We start from the raw sequence: 24,753 nt of genomic DNA on the forward strand, positions 1-24,753 counted from the left end.
TTAGTTTTGCTTTTGCAAAAGCTTCTACATTTCATTAATCAGAATTGCCCATTTGACTTCCCATGATCCTCTCTGTCTCTCGTTTGGCCATAAACTTTTCCCTTATCCACGTATCTGACAGGTAAATTTTTCCATGCTCCCCTAATTTGTTTACGGTATCAACCTTTATGTTTAAGTCCATTACCCATTTTGACCTTGTCTTGGTATATTGTGTGAGATGTTAGTCTATGCCTTGTTTCTTCCAAACTGCTTTCCATTTTTCTCAGTAATTTTGTCAAATGGTGAGTTCTTAATCTCTGAACCTTGGATCTTCAGGTTTGTCAAACACTTGATTACTATGGACTTTCACTCCTCTGTATTGTGCACCCAGTCTCTTACCAGACGGATGATTACCACTTTGTAACACAAGATTGAAATCTGGTAGTGCTAGATTGCCTTCTATCACATCTTTTTCATTGATTCCCTTCCCTTGTGTCCTTCCAGATGAATTCTGTTATTTTTTTCTTACTCTGTGCAGTAGTTTTTTGATTGTCTGGTTGGTATAACACTGAACAAATGAATTAAGTTGATAGAATTATCCTTTTTATTTGTCATTGTCTGTTTCTGCTTTTTGCTCATAGTGTTTGCCTATATTCTGACTTTAAAAATTGAGCTCTCCTGCTACAGAACAGGGGACACTGATCCAGGCTTCTCGTGCTTGGAACCTGGTACCTGGTCACTGCCTTTCTGTGCTGCGGCCTCAGGTGCTGGCAGCTGGAGGCTGTAGGCATCTGGCAGCTTACCTGGTGCTGAGCTGGGATCAGCCATATCTGAGCTTTTGAGGTGGAGGTGGGAAGTCTGGCCCTTGGAGGACACCTTTTCCCCTGGGCCTTGTACTCCAGTGTGGCTGGTAGAGGTTATCTGCCAGCCTGGACCTGTGCTTCCTGGAGTTGTGCTGAAGCACTGGGAGATTTCATTGCTGAGGAATGCCAGTGGAAGTGTTGGTTTCTGAGGTAGTGTCTATTGATTTCCCTGCCTATGCTGAGACACTTGAGGTGTCTTGGTGTTGGCTCTTGCCTGCTCCACCATCCTGGAGCTCGGGATCTCCTCTTAGTTTTTTGAGGTGTGGTTTGTTGCTGCCTTCCATGTGTGCCTTCCATCCTCTACTGCTCCCCCTCTTCCAGAGCAAGAGGGGCCTTTCTCATTAATCCCTCAAGCTTCTTGGGCTGTAAGACTGCTGTACCTGTCTTTCTGCTGACTCAGTTTTTCCCATTGTGATATTTTTGGGCTCTCAGAGGTCAATAAGGGAGAGTAAGAGAGACTTACTTACTCAGTCGTCTTAGCTCCTGGAAGTGGAATAATCTCCTGTTTACCTTTTTGTGCTTCTCTTGAGTCTTTCATTTGAAAGTCAGATTTTCAGGAACACTGAAATGTCCATTTTTCCCCAATGGATTATAACTCGAGTTTTGCTGGAGAAGGTATTCTTGGTTTTAATTCTATTTCTTTTGTTCTGTAATATCATGTTCCAAGCCTTCTATTCATTTGATGTGGTAGCTGCCAAACCTTCTGTGATCCTGACTGTAGTGCCACAGTATTTGAATTGTTTCTTTCTGTCTGCGTGAAGTATTTTCTTTTTTACCTGGGAGCTCTGAAATTTCCCTGTAATATTCCTGAGAGTTCACTTTGGTATCTTTTTCAGTTTGTGACCCCAGAATTTTTTAGATTTCTACTTTACTCACTGGTTCTAGCATATGGGGTAGTTTTCCTTGATAAGTTTTTGTAATATGACAACTGGACTCCTTTTTTTTTTTTTTAATCCTAGCTTTTAGGCCCTCTAGTAATTATCAGGAGACAATTAGATACCTTGGTGAATGGAGTGCTGGGCCTGTCGTTAGGAAGATGAGTCTTCCTGAGTTCAAATCCAGCCCCAGACACTAATTAGTTGTGTGACTCTGGGCGAGTCACTTCATCCTGTTTGCCTCAGTTTCCTTGTTTGTAAAATGAGCTGGGGAAAGAAATGGCAAACCACATTTATGCTAAGGAAACTCCATGTGGGTTTATGAAGAGTCAACAGGACTAAAATGATTAAACAAGAAGAATAATTCTTAAATTACCTTGATCTATTTCTCGGGTCATTTGCCTTTCCAGTGAGATATTTCAAATTTCAATTTTTTTTAAATTTTTTGACTATGCTTAAATTTTTTGGATGTCTCGTGTCTTATTTATTTACACTTGCCCAATTCTAATTCTTGAGAAATTATTTTCATCATTGAGCTTTATACCCCTTTTTTCTGTTTGTCTCTTTTTGCTCTTGAAGCAGTTATTTTCATTGTTGATTTCTTGTACCTCTTTTTATCTTTGGCCAATTCTGTTTTTAAGGTGTTATTTTCTTCATTTTTTTCATGCATCTTTGACCTAGCTATTAATTGTTTTTTCATAATTTTCTTTTTTTTCCATTTCTTTCCATTTTTCCTCTACCATTCTTATTTGATTCTGAAATAATTTTTTGCTTTTCTAGGAATTCTTGTTTTGCTTATGTTCATTTCACATTTTTTTTTCATTTGAGGTTTTACTTGTAACTGTTTTGACTTGATTGTCTTCTTTTGAATTTATGTCTTCATCTTCCCTATTACCTTAGCAATCTTTTATAGTCAGGATCATTTTCCCTTCTTTACTCATTTGTCTACCCTATTTTTTTTTTAACTTCAAGTTTATGTTGGGGTCTCTTTCTGGCATGTATCACATCTTACAGTCTCCTAAGTTGTCTTAGGCTTGAAAAGACTTTCACGATGATAGTTTGTTGGCTCTGTAACTCTGGACTTCAATCTGAGGCATTATTTTAAAGTTGCATGGAGAAAAATGTTGGTAGAACTAGGCTAAGTGCTTCTTTTCCTCCTCCTCCTCCGCCCCAATATGTGTCCTTTAGAGAGGTTCATGGTAGTGTAGTGCACAAGATGTGGCCTGAAGTCAGTCAGCCAGGGTTCCAGTTTGGCTTCTGATTCTTATGTGACGTCTGCAAGTCATCTTATCCAAGGTGGCCTCAGTTTTTTTGTCTTTAAAATGGAAATACTAACACCACTAACCTGGAATGTTTCTTTTAAGGATTACATTACTTCAACTTTATTCATTAAAGCTACTTGTTTTAATTATGTCATTATGTATAGTCAGTCGTTAACATTTATGACTTCAGCAATTAGCATGATTTTGTTAGGAGCCTCATTTTCACATTTGCAGCTGTTTTCTCGATAGAGAAAAGAAATGAGAGATGCAGTGCTCAAGTTTGTACCTATAAAAAGGAGGGAAATTTTCATAAGTGTTTGTGAATCTGCTCCACACGGTGCTAAAGTAGCCTCTCAGGTGGGCATTGAGGGAATTGACAAAATGGAAAAGTGTCTAAGTTTGTGTGATGGTGGTCACCCTGCCTCAGTGCTGTTGGGCTTCCAAGCTTTTGGAGAAGCAGCATATATGGTTGATTAGGCAGAGTTTCCTAGGAGTGGGGGATTCCCCCCAAGGCATGTGGTTTTCTTTGGGGAGCAGTTCAACCACTTAGCAAAAAGGAGACTAGAGATGTCAGGTATTGCCTATTTCCCTTTTTTACCTTTGGGTTTTTCTGACATCACCAGCCACTGTCCCTCCTAATCTAGTCTTGAATGCCTGCATTTTATGGTTTATTTTATATTAACTGTGTTCGGGAAAGTGGATGTTGTCAGAATTAATGTTTTGACATAAAGAATTCTATGCAGAAATCTGTAGTTTCAACAATCTAGTGAAAGTCTACTGTTTTTGGTGTCCCCAGATACATTATCCCCTATATCCTGTAGATTTATTGTATGAATATTCATGTATTTTTACCTTTGTACCGTTTTCTAAGAATGTTGCCCCTGGGACAGTTGAAGATTGACTATAATTACAATATAATATTTGTAAAGTGTATACAGTGTAGTTATCATTTACAGAAACACAAAATTTAGAAGGTAACAGGTTTTTTTTTTCTGGTGGGGAAACAGTGAGTGCCATTTTGTATGTATAGAGTTTGATGGGTGATTCATAGCTATTTGAAGCACAGATGATTCTTTGTAACTGTACTTTCATATTGGTGTTTTCTTTGTCTCCTATTAAGACCCTCAAAAGTCTTCCCTTGCACCACAATTTAAAAGCATCAATTCTGTGGCTGTTTGCTTTCCTTATAGTCCAGGGAAGAGTGAGAATGGGGTAAATTATCTCTCACAAAAGAGGCCCACAAAGAGCTTTTTACAGCGAAGGGGAAGATGGAGAGGTGGGGATGGACAACACTTAAACCTTAATCTCATTGGAATTGTCTCCAAGAAAGGAATAACTTACACATTCAGTTGGGTATGGAAATCTGTCTTACCCTACAGAAAAATAGAAAGGGAATGGGGTAAGAGTTGAAGTGGGAAGGCTGGTAAAAGGGAGAGTGGATTGGAGGAGGTGGTGGGCTGAAGCAGAATACTTTTGAGGAGAGATGGGGTGGAAGGGGAGTGAGAGAAGGATAAATGGGGGAAATAGGGTGGAGAGAAATAGTAATCTTAATTGTAGAAAAAAATTTTTACAGGAAGTTTCTCTGATAAGACCTCATTTCTCAGAGATGTAGAGAACTGAGTCAACTTTATAAGAATACAAGTCATTTTCCTATTGCTAAATGATCAAAGGATACAAATAGGCAGTTTTCAGAAGAAGAAATCAAAGGTATCTATGATCACATAAAAATATGTTGTTACCATTTATTTGAGAAATGCAGATTAAAATAATTCTGAGTTACCACCTCACACCTTTCAGATTGGCTAATATGATAGAACAGGAAAGTGACAAACATTGGAGGGGATGTGGGAAAACTGAGACACTAAAGTGCTACTGATAGAATTGTAACTGATTCAACCATTCTGGAGAACAATTTGGAGCTATGCCCAAAGGACTATAAAACGTGTACCTTTTGACTCAACAATACTACTACTAGGTCTGTATCCCAAAGAGATTTGAAAAATAAAAAAGGAGAAGGACCTCTGTGTACAAGAATATTTATAGTGGCTCCTTTTGTGGTGGCAAAGAATTGGAAATTGAAGGGATGCCTATCCCTCCAACAAATTGTGGTATATGATTGTGCTGGAATACTCTTATGTTATAAGAAATGATGAGAAGGGGGTTTTCAGAAAAACCTGTAAAGACTTACATGAGCATATACAAAGTGAAGGTAGTAGAACCAGGAGAACATTCTACACAGTAACATGATGATCAGCTATGAATGACTTAGCTTCAGCATTACTGTGATCCGAGACAATTCTGAAAGACTTATGATGAAAGAACTCATGGAGTCTGACTGCAGGTCAAAGCCAACTTGCCTTTTTGCTTTTTTTAAAAATTCTTTGATTTTTTTTTTTGTTGTTGTTTTGTTTTTGGTTTGTGTTTTCTTTTACAACATGACTAATATGGAAACATGTTTTGTTTTGCCCAACGGTGCCTGAATAATCTATATCAAATCGCTTCCCTTCTCAACAAGGGTGAGAGAGATGGGGAAGAGAGAGATAATTTGGAACTCAAAATTTTAAAAAATGAATGTTAAAAATTGTTTTTTATATGTAATTGGGAAAAAATAAAAATTTTTAAAGATCACTAGAACATATTAATTTATTGACAAGTCTAGCTGCACTCCGCATTCCCACCTCCCAAGAAAAAAGAAATCCAAATAATTCGTTTTGTTTTTGACTAAATTTTTCTCTAAGCTGAAAACAAATTATTTTTTATTTGACTTTATATGTGTATATAGAGCAAGTGAAGAAAGAGGAAAAGGGGAGACAGAGATAAAAAACTGATATTTATAAATCTCAAGATCTTATATAAATGCATTTAAATCCCTGTGAGTTTGAAAAAATGTATATGGTAATGTAGTTAGATGTTGCCAATACATTGTCTCTATAATTATTGCATTTATTAACGTATGTAATTATGAGATTAGGGAATGGGAACATTTAGGACAATTGCTTATAGATTCAGAATTGTCCTTGAAAATATTTTGATCAATTAATTATGTTATTGGATTTTAAATTTTAGAACTGAAAGGGACATTAGAGGTCATCTCTTTCAATGTCTCTGATTTTTCAGAAATTTCAGAGACCCTACAAAATTAAGTTCCCTGTAAACCCATGAAGCTTTCTGCTCCATTACACACACACACACACACACACACACGTTCTTATTCTCTAACTTATATACTTTCATGAATTTTAGCATATCTCATGGTTGCTGTAATTAATGAACACACTCACGGACCCAGCTTCACTTGTAGTTTTAAAGGACAATAGGATTTGTAAGACACTCAGCATTTTAAGTAGTTTATAGAATAATCCTCTAATGAGCCCATTTCTACGTTGTTCAACATGCTAGCAGCTAACCTAAGCTTCTGAAGTTTTTTCTTTTTCTTTTCTTCCTGTTAAATAGTGCTATCTTCTTTCTGAAACATTTAAATTCCCCATTTTTAACGATCAATTTTCTTGGATCCCTCTTGCATTATCTTCCTTTGACAACTAGTAGATCCTGACCTCCTTATATGAGTGTGATAATAGCAAAAACTTAATATTTGCAAAACATTTTTTTGTTGGTATTCAGTCATGTCCAACTCTTCATGATTCCATTTGGGATTTTCTTAGTAAACTTCATGGAATGGTTTGCCATTTCCTTCTCCAGCTCTTTTAACAGATTAGGAACTGAGGCAAATAGGGTTAAGTGACATTCCAGGATCACACAACTATTAAGTTTCTGAGGCCAGATCTCAAACCAGGAAGATTGTTTTTCCACAGGACCACCTTGTTGCCTATACATAATATTTAGAGGTATTCAAAGGGTTTTACCCCCAACAGTGTGGTATGTATATCCTCATTGTTCAGATGTGGAAATGGAGACACAGAGTAGTTACAGGAATTATTCAAGAATATGTAATTGTTAAGTGTCAGCTGGAATTCGAACCTAGATATCTGCAGATTGATTGAAAGCTGAATTTTCTTTCTCCACAAACTCAAATCTTTCATTGACTTTACATTCCAGCTTCATTTTTGCTTGATTCAGTAATATAAGATCAGTTTTCAACTATTATTACAATATTAGATTATTCTGTTAATATAAAATTACTACAATGATTAATTTCATTAATACAGACTAGGTTTTAATTCACTGTTTCATATATATGTGTGTGTGTGTGTGTGTATATATATATATATATACACATATATATATATATATATATATATATAGTTGGAATTATTGATTAATCATTTATCAGCCCAGAGTACCTCACATATTATTCCAAGAAATCATAATTAAATCATTCATAATATGCTATGTTCCATGTTAAATTTTTGTATTAAGTGACAATGAGTGTACAAAAATACGATTTTTAAAAATAGCTTTTAGTTTTAGAATATATTTAAATATTTCTGTAAATAATTTTTGTAAGATTTGAACATCCTTATGGAAACGATATATTCCATAATTAAAAATTTAATGTAGGTCGTGTGACCATTTGGAAACATAAAAGTCTAGTTGGTATATGCTCATTAATTTTCGAAATCTGTTGTAGAGGACAACTGGATGCTAATAATACTTTTAATATTGATGTATCAAAATGAGAATTTTATATTTTCTGCTTACTTTGAACAGCTTATTCTAAGTCAAGAAGACTTAACTATGATAGTTAAAATGTTGTATGAAAATATATGGATCGAAGATACTCATCCTTCACTACCTCCAGTCGTGGAAGAGTCTAGTATTGTTAGTGATCTAACGACTCATCGCCTTTCGGGAGGTATGTTTTTTAACTTTAAGAAATAGTACAGAATCATGTGTGTTAGTATTCATTAGTTTTAGTATTTTGAGAAAATGTGAGCAAGAACTAATTTGTTAATACTTGCATATCTGCTGAGGATTATCTGGTATAAATATTGCATTGCCATTTTTTATTATAAATAAAAGTCAAGTATTGACACAGCTCTCTTTCTTGTTAACCTTTTGCTTTTTTTTCCCTTCTATGATGATTCGCAAATCTATTTATCTCCTCTCAGCTGACTTTGTCTCACATCTGCAGCTGTATTGCACATCTCAAACTGGATATCCATTAGGCATCTTGACTCAGTATGTCTAAAACTGAACTCATTTTTTCTCCTCCCAAACCCTCTTCTCTACCAAACTTCCCTATTAGTGCACCACCATCCTCCCCTCCTCTGCCCCAGTCTCACAGGTTTGTAACCTAGGTATCAGCCTTAACTCCTAACTCTCCCTCACCTCCCATATCCAATCTGGTGCCAACACCTATTGATTTTATATTTGTTACATCTCTCTTGTGCACTTCTCTCCTGACACACTTCCATTATCCACGTATGGGTCTTCATCACCTCATACCTTGACTATTGTTACAACCTTCAGATTGGTCCCCTTGTCTCAAGTCTCATCCTCCTTCAGTACGTCCTTCATTCAGCTGCCAAAGTATTCTTCCTGAAGCTCAGGTTTGACTATATCACCATCACTACCACCTACCTCAGTAAACTCCATTGGCTCCCTCTTGTCTCCGAGGTCAGATATCAAATTCTCTGTTTGGCTTCAAGATCAAAATAGAGAAGGACAGGAAAATTTATTAAAAAAAAAACCAAAGGAACAGCTTTTGTTGTATAGATTTTCTGATCAGAATGGTATTTGGTCCTTGTTTTTTATTTAAAGAGGTAGTACAGTTGAAAGTGTACTTGGTCTAAAATCAGAGGACCCAAGTTAAAATTCTGGCTTTTCTACTTACTACCCTTGGGCAACTAACTTAACATCTCTAGGCATCTGTTTTCTCAGCTATAAAATAAGGGTTAACAATGAAAGAGAGCAAAGATTTGTAGACTATACAAGCATCTTGCTTTGTAGATGATGAATACTTGGAAGAATACTTTTTTTATATGAATTTGGGATTTTATTGGTGTGAGGAGCTACAAGGAATTTCTCAACCTACATATCTTATAAAGAGAATTGCCTCAGGTGACTTGCTCCAGGTAAAAAAAATAGTATGTGTCAGACAGCACTTGAACCCAGGTTGTTTGACTGCCTTACTAGATGGATGAAAAAGATGGGCCTTTGTTGCAAGACAAGCAAGGGTTATTATATGATTTTATTTTAAGCTTTGATTAATCAGCAAAGATTCTTCTACCAGTACATTTATGACAAATTATGCATTTTATACGTGTATGTGTCTACATGCATACGTGTGTGTGTGTGTGTGTGTGTGTATGGAGAGAGAAAATTTTCCAGCTGACTCCCATATTGGTGCATGTTATAATAAAAATATTAAGTAATAACGAATGCTAGTGAAATCAAACCTTTTTTTTTCTAACCATTTTCTCTGGTATTTTTGATTGATGAAGTTTTGTCATTATTTTACGTTCTCGTCTGCTAAAATTACTTTCAAAGCTAAAACTTTTTTTTAAAAGTGCTTTTCTGCTATCTTAATGCTCATGTTTTTCAATGCCTCCAATTTCTCTAAGGGACAACTTTAGTGACAGCAGCAGTGGTGGAAATGCACTCACCTGTACCACGTATTAAGACTACATTAAACCTCAATTTCAGAACTGACTATGTGACTTTAACTCTGTACGGCCCGGATCCTAAAAATGTAAGTACCCGAAGCAGGTAGAATTATATCAGTGTTTCCGTTCAGTGGCATGGTTTTTATATCATATTTTAGACCAGTGATGAAAAAAGTGTATGAATATATGAAATTACTAAGGGAGAGAATATAGAAAAGAGAGAGGAGGATAAGAATAGATCTTTGGTTGAACTCCTCATTTAATGTTTCAAGAGATAGATGAGAAATGAGTGAAGGAGGCAGAAGGAGCAGTTAAATTTAGAAATGTGGTATCTAAAGCTGAGGGAAGAGATTGTGGTCAGTTGTGTCAAAAACAACAAAGTTAAAAAGGGTAACTGAAAAAAGGGTTATCGTATTTGATGATTAGGAGGTCGCTGATGACCTCTGAGAAAGCAGTGTCATTAAAAAGGGTATATACAACTCAGGATGCTTAGTACTAAAGGAGACCAAAGACACATGAAGTGGGATAGAAGGAACAAGGCAAGGATATTTATGGGTCTGGGGAAACCCAGGTATGTTTTATAGATAGATGCAAGGAGCTATTACATTAGGGAAAAACTGAAAATACCAGTAGGTTTAGGATATAAACTGGAATTTTTTTCCCTTTTCCATTTTTGTATCTTCAGTGCCTAGCACAGTGCCTTGTATATAGCATATTTTTATTACAGTTTTTGTTGAATTGGATTAATTGCTCTCTTTATTAGTAGGCAAAAAATTTCTGATAATCTAATATTAATGTTTGCATTTCCTTAAATCACAGAAAGCCCTGGGTTCTTATATAATAGAGTCCAGTCAATAATTTGCAGTGGAATAAATTTTAAATTTTAATGTTTTTTCCCCATCCATTTCAACAAACATATATTTAACTCTTACTTTCATTACAGTGGGGTTTTTTTGGTGGGGGGGGGGAAGGAGGAGGCAAGTTAATATTTGTGCTTATTTCTCTTCCAAACAGACTTCCTTCGTAGATGTTCGGGATCCTCTTTTGAAACTTGCAGAGTTTAAATTGGAACAGATTTTAAGTGTTGGGAAAATGTTTACAGATGACTCAGTGTTTTTTTCATTCTCCTTGAAACACTGTATATTAGAAGATAAACAGAGCCATATCCGGAAGGCAACTCCACAGTATGTATAGTAACAGTTTTCTGAGTTAATACTTAAGGAATACTTGATTTATTACTATCACAAATTGTTATCAAAATGTCACTTCTAAATCAGCTTGCAAAATAATACCGCCAGCAACGATAATTAACATTTTATATCATTTTAAATATGGAGGCATTTCAAACATGATCTCATTTCATATCCACAGCAGCCCTGGGCAATTGGTTCTGCATATATTTTTATACTTATTTTACACATGGTAAAACTGATAAGAAAGTTGGTTATACTCCATAGTGATACAACTAGTAAATAATCAGAGGCAGCAGTTGTAAGCAAGGTTTTTCTGATACCTAAGTCAGCTCCTTTTCAGCTGTACCTCAGTTTTTTCTCATTAAGTCATGTTAGGTAAACATTGATAGGCGACGTATGGTAGTCTATTATCTTCTGAGATCACGTATATGAGATGCAGTAGAGAGCCTCTAAAGAATTTTCATCATGACAGGAACTACCATTTCTTTGTCTTATTAGTCCTATGGGTATAGATGATATTACCAGAAGAAAACTGAAGGATTACATTGCTAAAGATTACAAAATCCTGGGCAGAAGACCTTTGGAGAAGATTATGGGAAACATATAATTAGGGGGATCATGACAGACCTTTTGTAGGAAGTGGCAAATGAACTAAGCCCTGGAGAAACAAAAAAGCTAAGGAGTCTCTAAAGTGAGAATGAAGAGGAAGTGTATTGTGAACACGGATGATTATCTGTATAAAGTCAACAAGCATTTATTAAACTCTTAGCATGTACATGGCACAGTGCTACACACTGGGATTAAAAAGAATGCAAAAGACTCTTTGTTGTTGTTCAGTCATTTCAGTTGTGTCTGACCCATCATGACCCCGTTTGGGGTTTTCTTGCCAAAGCTATTGTGGTTTTCCCTGTCCTTCTCAAGCTCATTTTATAAATGAGGAAACTGAGGCAGACAGGATGAAGTGACTTGCCCAGGGTGACACAGCTAGTAAGTGTCTGAGGCTAGATTTGAACTCAGGAAGATTAATCTTCCTGACTCCAGGTCCAGCCCTCTATTCACTTCTTTCCTTCCAGCAGGGAGACAAAATGGAAACAACTATGTACATATAAGATATATTGTAACAACAGTGTTGCTTATAGCAGCTGTGGAGGTGTTAGACCAGCACCAGCACCCAGGAGGGCTGCCAGCACAGGTTCTTTGATCATTTTTCTAAGGAAAGCAACTTTAAGGGGTTTACAATCTCACTTTAATCAAACATATGTATATCATTCACTTAGTTCAGGGGGAAAAGCCAACACCCTGAACTTCAGAGCAAATACAAACAGAAATTACAAGCAGAAATTATATAGACAGAGCAAATAAACACAAATCAATAGATAGGCTTTTGTCTGACCATAGCAATATACACATAGTTACCAGAGAGAGGGAGAGGCACCAATATCTAGGTTTTCAAACCCAAGGAGCTCCTTAACAGCCACCCAGAGTCTCCACACCAACACTCTTCCAATGAGTGAGCCCCAAACCAAATGCTAACCTCAGAGTATATATTGCCTTTTTCAGGGTCAGGGTCCTTCATACCTCTGGAGGGCTTAACACCTCTCATGACCTAACAACAAAAGGGTGTGGGCCTTCTTACAAACAAAGGCAAGACTCAATCAAAGGCACTTGATTGCCTTAGTGCTGAGAAGCCCTCCAAAAAAAAAAGGCAACAAAAGGTCCCACTTTGCTTGCCATTACATATATACAGATTAAATTGGTGGTCATCTCAGAGGGGAGGTAATAGCTTTGTGGATTGTCGGAAAAAAGCTCTTGGATAAGGTAAGATTAGGTAGGAGTTGAAATTTAAGAGAAGTTAGAAGTAGATGAGGAAGGAGAATTTTAGGCATAGGATATAGCCAGTTAATAGGTATGAGGTTGGAAGATGGAAGTGTCATGAGTGAGGAAAAACAAGAAGTCTAGTTTGAGTGATGCATGGAATACATGAGGGAGAGTAAAATTCATTATCTTTAAAGCTAAGCTGAAGCCTGTTCATGAAGGTCTGTTTGTATGTTATTCTACAAGCCGCAGAAGCCACTAAATCTTCACCAGGGGAAGTAGCATTGTGAGATGTGTCCTTTGGGAATATCAGATTAGCAGCTGTGTGGATGACAAATTGGAGAGGGGAGGAACTGGAGCCAGGTGAGTTAGGAAGGAAATTGAGTAAGCCGTCAGTGAATTCCTTAGGAAGAATTCCCAGGATAGATGGATTTGCAAGGGAATTCTACCAAACATTTAAGGAACAACTATTCCAATACTATATAAACTACTTGAAATATAATTTAAAGGAGACAGTCTACCAAATCCCTTTTATGACACACAAATGGCTTTGACACCAAATCAAGAGCAAAAATAAGGAAAGAAAACTGTTTTCTTTGTGGATATCCATGCAAAACCTTTAAATAAAGTACTAGCAAGGGAATTGCAGCAGTATATCACAAAGATTATACACTATGACCAGATGGCATTTATACCAGGAATGCAAGGCTGGTTCAACATTCGGAAAACCATCAGCATAATTGATTATACCAATAACAAAAACAACAAAAATTATATGATTATGTCAAAAGATGCAGCAATTTTTTATGACAAAATACAAAACACATTCTTATTAAATACTGAATTATATTATAACTAAATTATTTAAAACCAGTGAAGTCCTTCTTAAAATGTTAAATAGTATCTATCTAAAAACAAGCGCAAGTATTATCTGTAATGGAAATAAACTTTTAGCCTTCCCAATAAGATGAAGGTGAAACTAGGATGCCCATTATCACGACTATTATTTAATATTGTGCTAGAAATGCTAGCTAGAGCAATAAGAAAAAAAGCAATTGAAGGAATAAAAATAGGCAGCGAGGAAACTGAAGCATCACTCTTTGCAAATGACATGATGACTTAGAGAAACCTAGGGAATCAGCTAAGAAATCAATGAAAACAATGAACAGCTTCAGCAGTTACAGGTTATAAAATAGACTCACATAGATCATCGTCATTTCTACATTGTACAATCAAGGAAACCCAGTAGCAAGAGATAGAAAGACAAATTCTATTTGAAATGACTATAGATGATGTGAAATACTTGGAAATCTGCCTGCCAAGTTGAATCCAGGGACTAAGTGAACACAATTATAAAACATTCTTAACAGAAATAAAGACAGATCTAAACAACTATTGAAATATTAATTGTTCATGGGTAGTAGGCTGAGCTAATATAATAAAAATGGCAATTCTACCAAGTTAATTTATTCAGTGGCTGTAGGAACAATCTTGCTAGCAGCTACTGTGGCTGTGTAAAAGCCCCAACAACCAGCACACAAAGGGCCTGCTAACACTGGTTCTTTGATCAGCTTTACTAAGGAAAGTAACTTTAAAGGGTTAACAGTCTCACTTTAATTAAACATAAAAATACCATTCACTTAGTTTGAGAGGAAAAGCTGGCACCTTGGACTTCAAAAAGAATACAAAGAAATTAGAAACAGAGACAATATAAGCAGACCAAATCACAGTTCATAGTTACCAAAGAACCAGTGGGTCTAGGTTAGCAAAACTGGGGGGGCAGTTACAACGGCTTGCCCAGAATCCCACACCCCTCTTCCAGTGACTGAGAGCTCCAAGGGAGAACGCCAACCTCTCAGTTTATATATCTTTTTCAGTGTCAAAGGGCCTCACAATGTGCAACTCAAACCCATGTGACCTAAAAGCCTCTGACATCACAAACATGTCACTCAAACCCATGCAAACCAGGCTTTCCCTTGAGGCAGGGAAGTCATTGAAGACCCCTAATTTAATCAAAGAAACAAAGTCTGGACTCATTAAGAGCACTTGATTAAATAAGTGCTCCAAAGGAGAAAACAGTAAAAAAAAGTCCCACCTTAATTAATATTACAGTGCCATTCCAAACAAACAACCAAAGAACTATTGCACAGAGCTAGAAAAAAATAACAGAATTCATCTGGAAGGACACAAGGGAAGGGAATCAATGAAAAAGATGTGATAGAAGGCAATCTAGCACTACCAGATTTCAGTCTTGTGTTACAAAGTGGTAATCATCCATCTGGTAAGAGACTGGGTGCACAATACAGAGGAGTGAAAGTCCATAGTAATCCAGTGTTTGACAAACCTGAAGATCCAAGGTTCAGAGATTAAGAACTCACCATTTGACAAAATTACTGAGAAAAATGGAAAGCAGTTTGGAAGAAACAAGGCATAGACTAACATCTCACACAATATACCAAGACAAGGTCAAAATGGGTAATGGACTTAAACATAAAGGTTGATACCGTAAACAAATTAGGGGAGCATGGAAAAATTTACCTGTCAGATACGTGGATAAGGGAAAAGTTTATGGCCAAACGAGAGACAGAGAGGATCATGGGAAGTCAAATGGGCAATTCTGATTAATGAAATGTAGAAGCTTTTGCAAAAGCAAAACTAATGCAGCCAAAATTAGAAGGGAATTGGGAAATTCAGAAAAATTTACATCAGGTTCCTCTGATGAAAGCGTTGTTTCTCAAATATATAGAGAACGGAGCCAAATTTATAAAAATACAAACCATTCCCCAGTTGATAGATGGTCAAAGCATATGAACAAGTAGTCCTCAGAAGAACTCAGAGCTATCAATAGTCACATTAAACATGCTCTAAGTTACTACTGATTAGAGAGATGCAAATTAAAACAACTCTGAGATACCACCTCATACCTACCACATTGTCTAACATGACCAAAAAGAAAAATGACAAAACCTGGAGGGAATGTGGGAAAATTGGGACACTAATGCGCTGATGGTGGAGTTGCGAACTGGTCCAACCATTCTGAAGAACAATTTGGAACTATCCCAAAGGGTTATAAAACTGTGCATTCCCTTTTCACCCAGCAGTACTACCACCGGGTCTTTATCCCAAAGAAGGCAAAGAGAAAGGGAAAGGGCTTATTTGTACAAAAATATTTATAAGCAGCCATTTTTGTAGTGGCACAGAATTGAAAATTGAGGAAAAGCCTATCAACCAGGGAATGACTGGACAAGTTGTGGTATCTGACTGTATTAGAACACTACTGTGTTATATAATCAGGATAGTTTCAGAAAAACCTGGGAAGACTTACATGAATTTATGCAAAGTCAAGTGAGCAGAACCAGGAGAGCAATACACACAGTAGCAGCAATATTGTAAGGCTGAGGGACCACAAAAGACTTAGCTACTCTGATCAATAAAATGATCCGAGGACCCAGGATTAAAGAAGAATGCTCTCTACCTCCAGAGTGGGAACTTGTGAATTCTGAGTGCACTTTGAAGCATGCTTTTTAAAAAACTTTATCTTTTTTTTCTTTCACAAAATGGGTCATATTGGATAGGTTTTGTATTACTTCACAGATATAATTAATATCAAATTGCTTGCCTTCTCATGGAGGGGGAGCAAGACTGGAGGTAGGAATGGAATTTGGAACTCAGTATTTCTAAGAAGTTAATGTTATAAATTCTTTGATATGTAATTGTGAAATATTTAAGAAATAGAAATATATTTTAATGAAAAGGAAACTATGTAGTGAGAATCGCAAGAAAGTGGAAATGGTCTTCTCATTGCCTTCTTCAGACAACTTTTTCTTTAAAGATCAAAGATTTCTTTAAAATTTGCTAGTGCTAATGCTATAATCTCAGGAGAAATAGGATTTTTTTAACCCATTTTTTGCATGTGTCATGGTCCTCTTTGTCACATTAAACTTTTGTATCCCTTCATAAAATGATTTTTTTAAAATGCATACAATAAAAGTACATAAAGTTATAGAGGACAGCAGTTACATGGAAATGTCTTTATCAAAATATTTTTTAAAAAACCAACAGTTCCAAGGGGACTGACAGTCTCCATTGCCCTGTCGCATTGTGCTATTTAATGCTTTTGTTGTTAAAGTAAGCAAAACATCTCCATAATATTCATTATCATTAACTAGATTCTTTATATAGTTAAAAAGTTAATGAAATTTTGGAAGTCTTTGAATCTGTGATCCTTTGTTAGATATTGGGCCTGTCTTTATATATATAGAAATGATGTAATCCTTATGCCTTTCAGAATGATTGGACTTACAGTTGGCTTTGAAAGAAAGGATATGATGGATTTAAGATACAAAAGAAATAAAGATGGTATTGTAATCGATGTAATTTTACAAGAGTTGTATCTCTGTGCAAGTATACAATTCCTGAAGGCAGTTGCAGATGTCTTTCTTACAGCCTATTACAGTGGTATTGTTATAGAGACCACTACTGTTCAACCATGGTCCTCAAAAGAAGGTGAGTTAAGAGTTTGTGCTGATCTGACACCTTACAATTAATTTCGCTGTAGTGTTAGAAAAGATTTTTTTTCTTGGTGAAATCATAAATGTGATTGCAATGGTTTTTCCATATTTTAACATTGTATGATCTTAGAAGCAGTTTTTATTTAGTTTTGTTGGTTTTTATTGGTAAGTAAATTATGCCATTTTAAAAGACTAGGGTGTGTGTGCTTGTGAATGCACATGCATCAAGACATACTTTCTAAAATTTAAATATACTCCTTATAAGATTACTCTAAACATCTCAGTTTTACTATAACAGTGTTCATGTGTTATAGTCAAAACTCACTGTGGAATCATGAAACATTAGTGTGGTGGTTTAGATAAAAATTTTGTAGGATTTTACTACTTCTGATTTTATCTGTATGTGTAGTCCCTTTGCTGATAAAGGTAGTAAATTATTAATGACTTAGATGATCTTTGAAATTTTGGGGGAAAACAGCTATCATTTATACTGTTAACCTGGTTATGAACCTCCATAAATCTAGCTAGCTTGTTCCTTGAATGGCAGACGTAAAGGCTCATACTCATTTTAAAGACATAAAATATCAGTACAACCCAGCCTTTTTAGTACACAAGTTTTAACACTAATACTTAAAATGTTATTTTATTTAGTACAATTCTATCTGGAAGAGAAATGGGAAATGAATACTTTGATTAAAAATCCTGAAATTGTATTTGTGGCTGATCTGTCAAGACATGATGCGCCATCATTAGTACTTACAACACAGTGTGAAATCTGTTGGAACTGGACACCTCTTTCAGAAACAATAACTGCTGCAATTAAAGATCTCCAAGTGAAAGCATGTCCGTTTCTTCCAGGAAAGAGAGAAGGCAAAGTCACTACGGTTAGTGTTCTCTTTTAAATAACTCGGTTCAGATTAATTTATTTTTAAATGTTTATTGTGTTCTTTTGTTTTTCCGTCAACAGTTTTCCCAAATATATTGTACCTTCCTCCCTATCCAGTGAGCTATTGCTTGCAACAAAGCAAAAAAAGGAGGCAAAAAATGAAGCTTAGCCAAACTAACCCATCAACCATATGTGATAAGATTTCCAGTATTCCACAGTCTTAATGCCCTTCCTCCTCAAGAGAAGGGACATGCATTTTCTTAACTTCTCAGGGACAGTGTTCATTGTTCCTTGACCAAACGTCCTTGGTTGTTTTAATTTGCATTTCTATTTTATAAAATAAACTATTTTTGCTTTTACATAACATATATTTTTCAATGTTTTCCTCTACCTTTCTGTTATTTATAACAAAGAATAAGTGAAATGTGAGGAAAAGTCATCAAGCAAAGCCAAGCATACATCAAAGAAGTCTTACATTGTATGTAGTTTTCTATACCCATGGTCCCTTGACACTGCACAGAAGGGAGGGAGAGATGTCTTCTCTTATTTCTTCTTTCAAGTCAATTTTGATCATTACAACTTTATAACATTAAGTTATAACTGTTTTATTTTTGTTTTCCCCTTTTACATGGTTGTAATAATTGTATACTTTTTTTCCTGGCCTCCATTTATAGAGGAGCTGAATTCCTTGAAAAGGCTGTCTACAAGAGACGCATCCACTTTCTCTGCTTTTACTCAGTCTGGCTTCTCACCTTATCATTCCACTGAAACTACTCTTTCCAAAGTTATTAATGATCTCTCAGTTGCCACGTCCAGCAACCTTTTCTCAATCCTCATATACCTTGACTTCTCTGTCGCCTTTGACATTGTTTGTCATCCTTTCCACCTTGATGGTACCTTCTCTTTAGGTTTTCAGGATTTCACTCTCCTGGTTCTCCTACCTATCTGAGCACCGCTTCTTGGTCTCCTTTCCTGGATCCTCATCCAAATCATACTCTCCAACTGTAGGTATCCCTCATGGTTCTCTCCTTGGCTTTCTTCTCTTCTCCCCCAAGACTTCACTTGTTCATTTCCTCAGCACTTATAGATTTAATTACCATCTCTGTGCTGATGATTCTCAAATCTATATTTCTAGTCTTCACCTTTCTGCTTACCTCCAGTCTCCCCTCTCCACCTGCTTTTCAGAAATCTTGAACTGGATATCCAGTACGCAGCTTAAGCTCAACATGCCCCAAACCAGACTCACTATCTTTCCCCGTATATCCTTCTCATCTCCTGTCTTTTCTATTACTTTAGAATGTGCACCATTCTCCCAGTCTCTAAGGCTCACAACTTGGGGTTTGTCCTGGATTCTTCACTGTCTCATAACCCCTTATGTCTAAGCTGTTGCCAAGCCCTGTTGATTTCACTTTTTCATCATTTCTCCAATATACCATATTATCTCTTGTGATACTGCTGCTACCCTGGCACAGGGCCTCATCACCTCGTATCTGGAGTATTATAATAGTCTGCTGGTGAGTCTGCCTTCCTTCAGTCTCTCTCCACTTCACCATTCATCCTCTCTTCATGCACTAAAGTGGTTTTCCTCAAAGACAGATCCAACCATGTCGCTCCTCGCTCAATAAACCCCCGTGGCTTCCTTTTGCCTCTAGGAGGAAATATAAACTGCTCTGTTTGGCATTCAAACAGTCCCCTCTAACCTTTCCATGCTTTTTACACCTTACTCCCCAGCATGTTTGTTTTGTTTTGTTTTTTTGATCTCATGACACTGGTCTCCTATCTGTTCCACAAACAAAAAGCTGCCTCTCTTTAGCTGTAGGCATATTTTCTTGTTATCCTCTTCCTCCTCATTTCTCCCTGCTTTGTTCCTTAGCTTTTTTAAGTTCCAACTAAAATCCCATCTCCTGTTGGAGGCCTTTCCCAACTCTTTTAATTCTAATGCCCTCCCTGCATTCATTATTTCTTATTTATCTTGTATGTTGCCTGCTTTTTATATATTTTGTTGCATGTTGTCTTCTCCATTAGAGTGTGAGCTCCCAGAGAGCAGGGACTGTCTCCTGTCTCTTTTTGTATCCCAAGCACTTAGCACAGTGCTTGGTGTATAGCAGGAACTTAATCAGTGTTTACTGAATGAGTCTCTTTTCTATTGTGAGTTTTCCCAGCTTTCTCTGGGTTTTATCCTATTCATTACTTCTGTAGCACAATAATATCCCATTACATCCATGAACCGCAGTTTGTTGAGCCATTCCCCAGTGTTTGAACATCTGCTTTGTTTGTACTGTGCTACTACAGAAAGTGCTGCTATGAATATTTTGGTGTACATGAGACCATTCTTTCTTTCTTTGACCTTCTTGAGAAATATATCTGAGAATCAGAACTGCGTATCAAAAGGGATGGGCATTTTAATCACTTTGTTGGTGCAACTGTAAATTGCTTTCCAGAATAGTTAGTACTGAAAGTTCAAATGAAGCTGTGATTTAATCATTTTGACAGTCCTCTTCAGTGGTGTAGATTGCAGCTCATCAGTGACTACTCATCCTGTTTGGCTTTTGTGTCCTCCCCTAAATTTACCACCAGAAGTCCACCCAAAATGCTGGAGGTCTTTATGTATGAGTGAAATACTATGACTGTCTTCCCTCCTGCCTGTCACACCTGTCCATTTTCTCTTACTATCATATGATACATTGTTCATCCTTCCTTCCTGTCCCAGATAATATAAGGTCTATAGATTTTCCGTTTAAATGCATGTTGAAATCTGGGCAGTAGAGATACTTCGTCCATTTGGTCTTTGCTTTGTGAATATGTGGGCCAAGGTCTTTTGGATTATTATGATTCTCTTCCAAGAGGCTCTGCTGTGTTCTGGCACTTTCCTTCGTTTCTCTTATACAGATAGGTTGTTTAGTGGGAAGTGTGTTCGATCTGGAATCAGGAAGACAGTTCAAATCTGGATTTAGACATGTACTAGCTTTGTGATCCTTGGCAAGTCACCTAACCTCTCGCTACCTAAGCTTGTTGATGTATAAGATGAGCATAATGATAGTTCATTCTTTCCAGGGATGTTGTGAAGATAAAGGAGATGAGATTTGTAAAGTTCTTTGTAATCCTTAAAGTGTTATTATAAATGATAGATGTTGGTACTGTTATTATTATCATTTGTTATACTGTCTGCACCGTAATATTAATGAACAGCCTATATAGTATAGTATTGTTAAGAAACAGGAGCATCTGCTGCACTTCATTAACGACCTGGTCGTTCTCCTTCATCACAATGTTTGATGCTTTCGGCAAGTGAATGTGTGTGTGTGTGTGTGTGTGTGTGTACACATATGCATATACCCACATCCCTGTTCTATTCCTCTCTTGATGCTTATGATCAGAGAATTGTTGAACAAGGTTATATCTGTTATTATGTCTTTCACATGATCTTAAATAATTTCGGTGTATGGGAAGGTGGCTGTTTTGAGAGTCTAAAAGGAAGTATTTTTTTCTACCAAATAATTTTTTTTTTATTAACAAACAGTAAGCACAGTGGGATCTTATATCCTTACCGTCTTTCAGTCAGTTATGAAATTGGAAAGATGTGTTCTGTTGTTGAATATCACTTTAAAAAGTTGCTGGCTGATACTTTATTACATACCTTCTTGTGTAGATAAAGATTTTACATATGAGAGGATAGACATACAGGTCAGTGTTCTCTTAGTAACCTTTTTTAGGTATTAATAAATTCCAAGATTTAAAACATTGTGTGTGTGCGCACGTGCCTGCACATGTGCATTTACGTGTGTTCATATCTATCCCTCAGTGTCCTTCCAACTTTTCCACCTGTCTTGGATCTCTTCTACATTCTCTTGGTCTAACATGGTTACTTTTCTTGTCCGTTCTCTTTAGTGCCATCTCTACCTCTTCGATAACGTCATTTATCACTATATGATTTAGGGTCAAAATGTACTACATCTCCTATCCTTGATAGAAAAAACATTTTGCTAAATAGTTTTTTGCAAATAATTTCCGTTTTACTTCTGTTTGCAGTTCTACCTTTTTATCCCTTTGTCTGTTTATCTTGTTCAACTTTAAAATGTTTTATCCTCAGTTATTTCCCTTTGCTTTATGAGGTGATACTGCTAATATTAATCCATCATACTCTGTAAGATTTCACAAATGAGTTTGGATTTTAATCCAGTGTCGTGGTTGGTAACTATTTCTTTCTGGCTTTCCAAATGGTAGAACCAGTTTACAATTCCATCAATTCTATGTTAGTATGCTTTTATTAGGATGTGTATGTGTGTGTATATATATATATATATATATATATATATATATATATATATATATAGATATATAGATATATATATAGATATATACACACATATATATATACACGTATACATGTACATATATACATACATATATAAAATTTTTTATGACCCTCCAAATATTAAATTTTCTGTGTTCGAGATCAGCCCTCTTTGATTTTTATTACTAGTGATTGGGAATATTCTTTCATGTAGTTGCTAGCAGTTCTTCTCTTGAGAACTATTTGTTCAACATATGATTTGACTGTCTATTAGGATATGCCTGTTTGTCTTAAATGTTTACGTTAGATCCTGATGCATATCTGCAAGAGCATGGCATATGTTGTTGGGTTTAGTTGATTTGTTGGTTAGTTTAACTGAACTGTTTTTTCCTCTTTATCAATTATTTTTGTTGTTCAGTTGTTTTCCGTTGAGTCAGACTCTTTGTGACCCCATAAGGGGTTGTCTTGGCAAAGATACTGGAGTGATTTGTCATTTCCTTCTTCAGCTTGTTTTATAGATGAAGAAACTGAGGCAAACAGGGTGAAGTGACTTGCCCAGGTCCCTACCTTTCATAAGAAGCCTTTCTCAGATCTCCTTATTTCAAGTGCCTTCTCTTGGAGATTTTCTCAGATTTTTCTGTCTCTGCCTCATTTGTGCTAGTAAGTGTTTGAGGCCAAATTGGAGCTCAGGAAGATGAGTCTTCCTGACTCCAGTCCAGCACTGTGTTCACTTTACCACCCAATTGCCCTTCGTATTATTATTATTGTTTGTTAAAAGGAATTACTTTTGGGTGTATGAAGGGAATGGGATATAGTGGGAAATAAATGTCATATAAAAACAAGTAATCAGTATAAATGAGTAAAAATTTTTATTAAAATTTGACTCAGTAAAAAATTAAATTAAAAAAATTAACACCCCGCTCCCCTACCCAATCATATAGCTATGAATGGTAACCTGATCTGATTCTCTTCTAAGTTCTTTTTGTTTTGTGATGTGGCTTTTTAATATAACTTAAAATCTGGCTGTGCTATTACTTATTACTTGGGTTTTTTGTTTGTTTGTTTTCTTTATTACCGCTTTTTCCCCCTCTTGGTTCCTTTAGGTTTTAGAACTTTTGTTTCTCCAAATGAATTTTTAAATTTTTTTTGTCTTGTTCTTTAAAGGATCTTCTTAGTTTTAAAATGGTTTTGAATTAATATTCTATATTTATTTAGATAGCTACCCTTTTGCCATATTGGTGTGGCCTAACTATGAGCAATTTTACTGAAACTAATTCAGTTTTATTGGCAACGAGGTGTCATAGTGGATAGACTGGCAAGCCTGGAGTCAGGAAGACCTGAGCTCAAGTTTGACGTGTCACTTAGTAGGTGTGTGAGTCTGGGCAAGTCATTTAACCCCGTTGGACTTATTTTCCTCATCTGTAAAATAAGCTAGAGAAGGAAATGGCAAGCCACTCTAATGTCTATGTCAAGGGAGCCCCAAATGGGTCATGAAGAGTTGGACACAACTGAACAACAACAATAACGAAAGTTTTATTAGTAAATCATTAGCAAATAGAGGCAATTTTATCTCTTCTTGGCCTGTGTTTATGCCTTTAATTATTTCCAGAAATATGTCAAGTAACAGAGACGAACAGGGAAGTCTTTGCTTTTCTCCTGTGCTTATTGGGAAAGTTTCTAATTCTTCACCATTTCAAATGATGTTAACTTTCGGTTTGAGAGGGACTTTTCATCATAAGCTGTAGGCTAATGCTTTGTAGAATTTTTTCCTTTTTTTTTTTTTTAGTCTAAATGAAAGTTGTACTAAGGTTAAAGCCTTTATCAAAAGTTTTTTCTGTACATATTGACCTTGTAGTATGAGGTATTTCATTCAATTCAACAAATTACTGAACATAATATGTTCAAGACTCAGTGTGACGGGGAAAAAAAGGATAAGGTTATAGTGAAAAAAGCAGACTCTGAAGTTAGAGGAATTGCATTGAAACTTTTCCTCTTTGGGATGCATTTTTACATTATTATGAAGTGAATTGTGTTTCATTAAATCATACATCATTCAAAGAATATTGAGGGTTTTTCATACTGATAATCTTCTTCTCTCAGGTTTTACAGCCATGTGACTTGTTTTATCAAAGTGTTCAGACAGGTGCAGATCCACAGATGGTTGACGTATCAGTAAAAGCCCTGACACTCAAGGTTGGTTAAAATTTTGTTCAGACTTGATTTTAGCATTTTCTTTAAAAAAGCAGAACCTTTAACTACATGCAATTACTTTTTATCAAAAAAGTATTTAAGTGCTAAAAAAAAATACATGCCTACGTTTTGTTTTATAAAGTATTTTTTTTTTACTTTATCATTTGAATTTTGTGAAACATCTTAAAACAAATGCTAACTCTTTCATTGTCAGAATCTTAGGGTTTCTTTTTTTCCCTTCATTCATGCATTTATTAAAAAAGAATATTCATTATGTGTGCTTTCTGTTTATAAGACACCAAATTTGATGTAATGGGAG

At 36.0% G+C, this 24,753-nt stretch overlaps 1 protein-coding gene across 1 annotated transcript in view; it reads left to right on the forward strand.

Annotated features, from left to right (window-relative positions):
* The window catches only part of VPS13A (vacuolar protein sorting 13 homolog A), a 349,059-nt gene that overhangs the window by 186,755 nt on the left and 137,551 nt on the right, over positions 1–24,753 (forward strand). The window contains exons 35-40 of the mRNA XM_036739209.1: positions 7,648–7,792; positions 9,504–9,631; positions 10,560–10,729; positions 16,842–17,059; positions 17,716–17,948; positions 24,345–24,437. Coding sequence (XP_036595104.1) covers positions 7,648–7,792; positions 9,504–9,631; positions 10,560–10,729; positions 16,842–17,059; positions 17,716–17,948; positions 24,345–24,437 — 987 coding nt within the window. The remainder of the gene's footprint in view (positions 1–7,647; positions 7,793–9,503; positions 9,632–10,559; positions 10,730–16,841; positions 17,060–17,715; positions 17,949–24,344; positions 24,438–24,753) is intronic.

Source organism: Trichosurus vulpecula, chromosome 9 (genome assembly GCF_011100635.1).
Source record: "Trichosurus vulpecula isolate mTriVul1 chromosome 9, mTriVul1.pri, whole genome shotgun sequence".
Classification (NCBI taxonomy): Eukaryota; Metazoa; Chordata; class Mammalia; order Diprotodontia; family Phalangeridae; genus Trichosurus; species Trichosurus vulpecula.